General features: G+C 38.7%; 1 protein-coding gene across 1 annotated transcript in view; it reads left to right on the plus strand.

The window, feature by feature from the left end:
* The window catches only part of gucy2ca (guanylate cyclase 2Ca), a 36,215-nt gene that overhangs the window by 11,211 nt on the left and 15,697 nt on the right, over positions 1-9,307 (plus strand). The window contains exons 9-22 of the mRNA XM_037689478.1: positions 379-464; positions 546-660; positions 1,569-1,650; positions 1,757-1,850; positions 4,126-4,188; positions 4,279-4,350; positions 4,448-4,552; positions 6,778-6,864; positions 7,521-7,653; positions 7,732-7,869; positions 8,018-8,106; positions 8,276-8,367; positions 8,550-8,708; positions 8,942-9,134. Of these exons, the coding sequence (XP_037545406.1) occupies positions 379-464; positions 546-660; positions 1,569-1,650; positions 1,757-1,850; positions 4,126-4,188; positions 4,279-4,350; positions 4,448-4,552; positions 6,778-6,864; positions 7,521-7,653; positions 7,732-7,869; positions 8,018-8,106; positions 8,276-8,367; positions 8,550-8,708; positions 8,942-9,134 (1,508 nt within the window). The remainder of the gene's footprint in view (positions 1-378; positions 465-545; positions 661-1,568; positions 1,651-1,756; positions 1,851-4,125; positions 4,189-4,278; positions 4,351-4,447; positions 4,553-6,777; positions 6,865-7,520; positions 7,654-7,731; positions 7,870-8,017; positions 8,107-8,275; positions 8,368-8,549; positions 8,709-8,941; positions 9,135-9,307) is intronic.

Raw genomic sequence — 9,307 nt, forward strand, 5'->3', positions numbered from 1 at the left:
GCCCTCTCCCCAGTCGACTCCTCAGAGGCAGCCATAGCCAAAGTGGCTTTACCTGGATTATTGAACATGAACTTTGATGTTTAGTGAGATTATTACCTACAGTACATGAGATGGATAAATATTCTATAAAATGGACCTATATTGTTTTTATCTTCTATCATAAACAATATGTTTTCTTAATCATGACACCATGGTAATGCTTACTTATCAGAAACATGAAGGGTACCTCTTTTGTTACTGTTGTCATTGTCATTTAATGAAAAAGCAAGCAAAGGACATGAAATCCATGTAAATTATTTAACTAGGAATAAATAATAATAATAATTTCATTGAATGTTCACATGTATGTGTGTTTGTGTGTGTGTTTATTTTGAGCAGGAATGGGAGGCCACTATGAGCTTGATGAGTATGGTGACCGAGACGTTAACTTCTCGTTCATTTACACTTCAACTGACACCGACAACGTGAGACTTCTGTCCATTTAACAGAACGAGCAATATCAAAGGGACCGGCTGTTTTAATGCCTCGTTTCTACCTTTCTGCAGTATGAAACCCTGTTAATGTTTGATACATCTCAAAATAAAACCATCTGGTTTCGTCAAGACCCTGCCCTGTTTTGGAAAGATCGACTTCCTGATGATGAACCTGAAAACCCAAATGGTAAGACATTCAGTTTAGACCATGTGGGGTAGAGAAAACTTGAAGAGACGTATTTTATGGTGGAGTTTTTCTCTTTCAAAAGTCACTTTCAAGACAGGCCTGAGACACGCACCATCTTTGAATGATTTTAGAAATGACTGCAGCACCATGATGTAGGTTGAAGTCAACCTGCCACTGTTACACCTCTGAACCTCCAACAATGTAGTCACAGAGCTGAAACAGTCAGTATGTGTGGGGTAAACAGGCATTACAATCAGGGGTGTGGTGTGAGGTGATGATAGACTGTGACCAGTTGATCAGGGGATTTAGAGTGTGATGATACATGAGTTAAAGTTCCACCATGACGGCTTCATTTTCAAGAGGTCACATTAGGCTCCTTCATTAAACAGCTCTGCAAAATGGTTGCACGGACCAGTCCATCTTTCTCCTCCCCCTGGACATTCATAAATCACAGATGAAGCCAGCCACTTTCTGCACAGATGGGAGATTTCAGAAATTCAGTGAGTGGCGAGACGTTGTTTTTTGGAAGAAAACATTAGCGAAGCAGGGAATCTCACAATTTCTAACCCCAGATTGTGAAACTACAGCACTTTGGACAAATATGCCAATAACAGGTTTTCAGGCTGCTGTGCAGAACATTTGTACTGGCCAGCTGAGTAGTTCAGTAAACTCTTCCAAAAATAGGCAGCTGCAGGAATTTTTACCAATCAATAATCAGTCACTCAGAAGACAGAGATTTACAGGGACAAACCAGAGAAGTTGCAGGAATGTAGACTGCAGTATGGAATAAAAACATGTTTAAAATTTAAAGTATATCAATACAAATAACCTATGAATAAATGATGCATTTATAACTTGGTTGATTATGGACTGTTAAACCTTTAATACTTTTGCATGTGCGCTTCCAGATCTAAATACGCAAGATGTGATTGTGATTGTTTTGGGTGTCAGCGTTGTCGTGGTAACAGCCATAGCACTCATCTTCTACAGGTAAACATTACATACACCCCTACAACATGTTGCTATTTTATTATCAGCCTAAATTAATTCAGAAATGTCTCATGTTTATGCATTTGATGTCTGTGAATGTTTTCAGGCAGAACAGGAAAGAGCGTCTCATGCAGAAGAGGTGGTCCCACATCGAGCCGCATCAGATCGGCCCTCTTGATGAGAAGGAGGTCTCCCTGAAGGTGAGAGATGCCAACAAGACATTGTTAAAAACAAAATAGTGATAAATAAACAAAGTGATCAGGACTGGAAATAAAGTCACATAAAATTAAAAATAATTTTTTAGAATTGTTTTATGTTTATAACAGTTGAAATGGAGCAAACGTGTCACGATAGACCAGAATTAAGATAGCTAGCGGATCAAGATAAGGAGATAAAAATCATATACACGTCATCAAAGCTAAGTCTGTTAGCATACAAAGGCTCAAAGGCCCTTATAATAAATGAGCCCTTCGTTTAAACCCTGTTTTAGCAGTCCGCCAAATCAACACAGTTGCAAAATGTTCATAAAGAAATTATAAATGACAAAAAAAACCAACAACTAAATGAAACTCAGAAAGACTCAAAACTATCACAGTGCCTTTATCAGATACAAACTCCTGACGGTGTCTGAAGGATCAAATCTGGACTTTGTCTTTGGTTTTCTGTTCCCACATGCAGGGTGTGTATTCTGTGCTCACCTTTTTAAACATTTGCGTCATAAACTAATGAGAAAACAAACAAAAAGTGCAAGGTAACAAATAATATAGTCACAGAGAATTTGTTCCCCATTCCCACTTGTTTGTCTGTATTTTGGAAGGAATAGTAGTTTTGATACAAAAACAAAGAAACAACATGACTCAGAATGGCTACAAACCAGAAAGAAAAACTAAATAAAGACAATTAAGGAGAACAGAAAAATTTGAATTTTGCATTTTGTTTCATTACTGAGAATATGCATTTAATGTAAATTATTTACAACAAGAAACAACATTTAGGCTTTTGTAAAATGGAAAACAAAAGGCCCACGGTGATGTATTAAATATGTTTTAAAAAGCACTGACGTAGTGAAGACTCAGTATAATCATGGTGTACCAAGTCTGATATAATCTGGTTTTCGTGTTGTAAAGCACAGAGACGTAATGTTTCTGACCTGAAAGTAACACACAGAGACAGGTCACAATAATATCTGTATTTAATATTTAAAAATGGCTCTGACTGTGTTCTGATCATCAGTGCATGGGCTCAGGAACATTTCCAGAAAACGTCATGATTGTGTCATCCACAAATTAATATTAAAGTGCAAAGAAAAACATCTTGAAAAGCTACGATCTTCTCTCGACCAAAGCTCGTTTAAAATGGACTGAGGCAAAGTAGAAAACTGTTTTGTGGTCAGTTGGATCAAAATTAGAAAGTCTTATTGGAAACCATAACACCACATCCTCCACACTGAAGAGGAGCTGGTCCATCCAGCCTGTTATGGGTACACTGTTTAAAAGCCTGCCTCTCTGATGGTATAGGGGTGCTGTGACTGAGGGAGCAGGGGACAGGTGGAGACAGGTGTAGCAGTGTGACTGGAAAAATACTGAGGGAGTACGCTGGTGACCCAGAGGAGCACAGTGGAATAAACAAACAAACAAAAAAGAAAACACATAAATAAAAACAAAGCCCAGGGACCACAAAACAAAAACAAACCTAATTAAACACAAAACACTATAAACAAACGGACCCAAAAACACCAATCCTGACAGAAAGCCGTTTATAAAACGTCAAAGTTCATGCTCAATAATCCAGGTACCAAATCCAACAAAGTTCAGTCAGGTCATCTGGACGGTTTATTTTTTTGTTGAGATGTTTCATCCTTCATTCATAGGACTTCATCAGTCCGAGGAGCCACAAACAAACCAAGCCCCACAAGCAGCACATTCCCATAGTGGACCAACCAGTTTGTTGGTGATAAGATGGTTTCTGGGGCCCGCCCTCTACCCCGTCGACTCCTCTTAGGCAGCCATAGCCATCTTACCACCAGCAAACTGGTTGGTCCACTATGGAAGTATGCTGATTGTGGGGCTTGGTTTGTTTGTGGCTCCTCGGACTGATTAAGTCCAATGGATGAAGGATGAAACGTCTCAACAAAAAAAGAAACCGTCCTGATGACCTGACTGAACTTTGTTGGATTTTATAAAACGTGTACCACAGAAAAAAAAATAAAACAGGAGCGTTTTAACATTAAAGAAAAACATCCATAACAGACAAAGTGGTTTAAAAAGATTTTATTTTTACAGAGATGTAAACAGTTTTCCAATAGAACATGTTTTATATTTATTTAATGCATATTTTCTGTTTAGAATCAAGATCAGAGAATTTGAGGTTCAGAACAGCTAACTCTAAACTAAATATTCTTAGTTTAGAGTTAGCTGTTCTCCAAAATGGCCTCCTACTGCTCATCCATCCATTCTGTTTGTGTTTCTGGGACAGATTGATGAAGATAAGAGAAAAGACAGCACATATTTCACTCAGCGAGGCTGCTACGACAAGAAGGTACCCTTATTTCAGCTTCCGAAATTTACTTTTTGGGTTTTAAAAGTGTAAAACCAGAGATTTTCTTCTGTGCTTCACTGTGGCCTCCAGCCTGTGATCCTGAAAGAGCTGAAACACACGGACGTGGATTTCACCGCAGAGCAGAAAATTGAGCTCAATACTGTGAGAGCGTTCTATTTTACATTTTTGAAAGTTATACTGAAAAATATAAAATTGTTTATATAGCCTTTTTCCACTCCTCCATGTGTTCGTGCTACAGCTGCTGCGCATCGATTACTACAACCTGACCAAGTTCTACGGCACGGTGAAGTTTGAGTACGGTGTGTTCGGCGTGTTTGAGCTGTGCCAGAGAGGCTCCCTCAGAGTAAGAAAACACCCTGAAGTGTCACTACACATCCAGTCTGATTGGTTTCTTTGTGCTTTGCTAGAAAGCACAGTTTCTACCAGTTTGCAGAATGTCTATTTTTATTTACTTGTTCAACAACTTTGAAACAATCAAAAATGTCAGTAAAAGGTGAAAAAATAGGGATCAAGTTTAGCACACAGCCTTAATAAAAAATCTTCATGTAAGATACGATAAGATAAGATAAGATAAGATAAGATAAGACAGAACTTTATCCTGTTGGAAATATTTGAAGGTTCTTGTAGCAATATATGATATTATGTTTTGACTCATAAATACATTTTGAAGTGTGGTTCTGCGAAAATGTTATGAACAAATAACATCTTACCTGCTGTAGATATTTTTTTGAACAACCTTACCACCTTATTTCTGGCCTCTATGCTGCCTTGCATGAATTATGGGTGCAACTTCCGGCACGGACCAGAACCAACGTTTGTTTATGTGTGAACAGTACGAGCTAATGTAGTTTCTCGGAGCATGGTGGATTTAATTTAAACATGGCGTAACTCCACCTGTCAGAGCTCCAACAGGACAATATAATCATCCCGATGCCTGCTGCAGAAGAAGTGACCACAGATTCTAGCATATTTAGCTACTTCATTGACTCGGTTGCTTGCTTTGCTGTCGTTGGGTATAACTGGGACCTTGAGTACACAATTTCTTTCCACCTCATGTACCACATGTGTTGCAAATGACAATAAAGAAACTTGAACTTGCTTCCGACGGTGAACTGATGAACAACCTGAAAAGCTCTGAGGCGTAAGTATCTACACAGTAATAAGGTCGGTGGTGTTTTGTTAAAAGAGGTGGGACACAATCTTATTTATCTTAAAGCAGACACAGAGCCCAGACAAAGTCTTAAAGTCCCTCACCATCGAGCTTGGGTTAACTGCAGAGACGTAATACTGAACACAAACAAATACAATAACGCTGTGACCTCCATACACTTGAAATCATACCTGATATTCTCGTCACAGTTTTCAATCCTGAGGATCCAGCGTCTCTTCTCCGGTGGTTTATTGTAGTCCAGACACAAAGTAGGATGCAGGTTTTCCTCCGTCAGCCGTTTGTCAACAAAGTGAAATGAGCACATATACAGCAATATGAGTGGTCTCTTCAAGTTCACATTTTTCATTCATAATCTTCTCAATTCCTCATCTGTAGGTAGATGATGGAAACTATACCGCTTTTCACAGGAACGCTCTTTGTTTGTGTTGGGTCTGTGCTCAAAACACTGTTGCACTGATTTAGTTTGGTCTGGTTGTTCGTGCAGCCGCGAACACAACAGGTACCTGAACTCCACACGGCTATTTTAGTAAACTTAATAGTTGTTAAATAAATGTGAATGACAGGTGGTCGGTGTCTGACAGGAAGTTGTACCCATAATCATTTATACAGTAGAGCCCCCAGGAATAAGGTGGATATTGAAGAAACAGGAGTTTATTTTGATCAGATTGATAAACTTAACTACTAATCCAAGGCTAAAACTAAAGTGGATAACTTGTGTCCTTAAAAAACTTGAATCTCAAAGTTTCATAAAGTATGATGCAAGCACCGTTTTGTAAACCTTTATAATGTCATTAAAATTTGCGTTGCACAAATATTTGCATGCAATCTGCGATTATTTAGAAGCAACGTAGAACTCCTGGTGCAGCTGGGGCACTTCTGACAAGAATATAATATTTTTTACTACAATATCAAAGTAGAGTGAAACTAAGACACGAAAGTTTAGAAAATAGTGTTTTCACGAGCTGCTTTAAAGTTTTAGAGATCGAAGATGTTTTGGTGTCACTTGCCATTTCAACTTGAATAAAGAATAGTTTTGAGATTTATGACTTTTTTTTTAAACTTTGTTTATTGCATTGACATCATGCAACAATCTTCTGTTAAGCTGTTAAGCTGTTGTCCTCACCTTCTTTCATGTTGCTTTACAAACATGTTTATGACTGAGCCTGGTCTTTTTTCTGCACTGATTCTAATGACTTTACCGTCTATGTTACAATTACAGTTTACACAGTCCTAATAGTGTGTGTGTTTATGTGTTTGAATATAATCTTCTGCTTGCACAAATACATGCACACATATTGAGATTATTAGGTTCTTCTCTTTTCCATTACCAGAACAGAACCTGTGATCAGAGCCATAAAAGTGATGAAATGTGAACTGGATTTGTTCTTATTTTCCAGTACATTCTGGCTGACAGGATATCCTACCCCGATGAAACCTTCATGGACATGGAGTTTAAGATATCAGTCATGTATGACATAGCAAAGGTACTAATTAGTAGTGAACGTAAAAATTATTTACAATAACTTACTTTCACTTGATGCACATTGTTCGTCTTTAATGGCTACTGGCATGTGTGTAATTGTCAGTGTGTGTGTGGGTGTGTGTGTGCGTGTGTGTGTTTGTGTGTGCTTATACATATTTGCTTGTCTGTTAGCAAATTATCTCATGAACCATCAGATGGATTTTAAAGTCACTTTTAGAAAGTCTTAATTGAATGTGCATCTACAAAAGATGAACTTTTGGTCTAACATGATTCAAGATGGCTGCCACAGCTAAGCAACCTTAACACCAAAATTGCTTTAACTCACTCATGTTTACAGATATTGAGCTGAAGTTTGGTGTGGTAGTTGTTGAGAGTCCTCTGCAACACATACACTGAGCACTAATGGATTGTGTGTTTGTGTGTTTAAAACTTTGCAAGGAGGCAGGAGGTATGCATTAATTCAAGAAATGTTAATGTCATTATTTATTAAGATACATTTAGTTTTATGACCAAAAGCACAGCAAAATATTAGAATTATTTTTGCAATGAAAATGTGAAAATACACTTTAAATTTGGTGATACAGCAAATAACTTTTTAAACTATCCCCATTTATATTTCCTTTTTAATACTTTCTTCTGTCTTTATATTGTCCACAGGGCATGTCGTACCTCCACTCCAGTAACATTCAGGTTCACGGTCGCCTCAAGTCCACCAACTGTGTGGTCGACAACCGCATGGTGGTCAAGATCACCGACTTTGGTTGCCACACCATTCTGGGGCCAGGCAGAGGTGGGACTGTGTGTCGTCATCCCTGAGCTGCATTATACGTCTGAGATTGTCAGAAACTCAGTTTATTTTTATTTTTAGATCTGTGGACAGCCCCAGAGCATCTTCGTAAAGAAGGCGTGTCTCAGAAAGGGGATGTTTACAGCTACGGCATCATCGCTCACGAGATTGTTTTCAGGCAAACCCCGTTTTACACACGATGCTGCTCTGATATTGCAGGTAGGTCAGCATTACAAAATCACGAACAACTGAAGGGTAAAGTCCAAACTCTGCAAAAAATGGAATTAAATTTAAATGTGTTTTTTTAACAAAGCATTTTTTTAATTAAACATGGTCCTGTTGCAACTTTTTACCTCACAACCCTCAGAGAAAATGTACAGAGTGCAGTGTCCCAGAGACAACACCATCTTCAGACCAGACCTCAACTTTGAAGGTGCATCAGACAAAGAGATTGAGGTAAACATGCCCCCCCGCCCACACACACACACACACACACAACCAACAGGTTATTTTAAAACACACACACAATAATTACTTACTGACCTGATTATGAATAGTTAATTATATAATTTATAGCCTATTAAAATGTTTAAAATACCTCTTTTTTCTTTGTGCATGTGTAAAGCTGTACTTTCTGATAAAGAACTGCTGGGATGAAGATCCTGAACGAAGGCCAGAGTTCAAAAAAATCGAGTTAACGCTCGGAAAGATTTTCAGGTGCTTCAACACGTTTTTTCAGAACAACTTTAAATTATTTCCTCTATGTGTCTCACGGCTGATTTTAGAGTCCATAATTGTATGTGAACTGAAATCACAAGTGATTCTGTGAATATTTTAGCATTTCACATGATCACTTCTATTTTATTTAAGCTCCTTTCTAAATCTTTGCGTTATTACAGTAACTTGCACAATCAAGCTACTGAGACGTACATGGACAACCTGATCCGCCGTCTGCAGATGTACTCCAGGACTCTGGAGCATCTGGTGGAGGAGAGAACGGCTCTGTACAAAGCTGAGAGGGACAGAGCGGATCGCCTCAACTTTATGCTGCTGCCTGGGTGCGTTGATCCGTTGATTTACTCCCAGTTTGGTTGCTGAAAGCAAGACTGACAAATGCCAAGCAAATTTATAATTCATGAAGCAGCTGTTTAACAATAATATAGCTGACGTTAAAAACCTGCATCATCTCATGACAAAATTATTTTTTTTGCACGTGCATGATTTTTAAAAGTAATTGAAGCTCTTTAAAAGCTGATTTGAGACATGTTTTCTACTCCGTGTGTTTCCTCAGCCCCGTGGTGCGCTCTCTGAAGGAGACGGGCAGGGTGGTGCCCGAGCTGTTCGAGAAGGTGACCATCTATTTCAGCGACATCGTGGGATTCACCACTCTCTGTCACTACAGCACCCCCATGGAGGTGGTGGACATGCTGAATGAGATCTACAAGAACTTTGACAGCATCCTGGACCATCACGACGTCTACAAGGTAGTCTAACATCTGAAGAGTAATTTATAAGAAGCAGAGCTGCAGCAGGTAGAAGGTTTCAGTTCTTTTTCTCGTGTTTTAAAGCTTTAGAGTCAGAGTCAGAGAGAGAGATTTATTTGTCATACACACCACATGTGGTACATGAGGTGGGACGAAACGATGTACACAGGGTC

This window comes from Nematolebias whitei, chromosome 15 (assembly GCF_014905685.2).
Source record: "Nematolebias whitei isolate Nwh7 chromosome 15, NemWhi1, whole genome shotgun sequence".
NCBI lineage: Eukaryota > Metazoa > Chordata > Actinopteri > Cyprinodontiformes > Rivulidae > Nematolebias > Nematolebias whitei.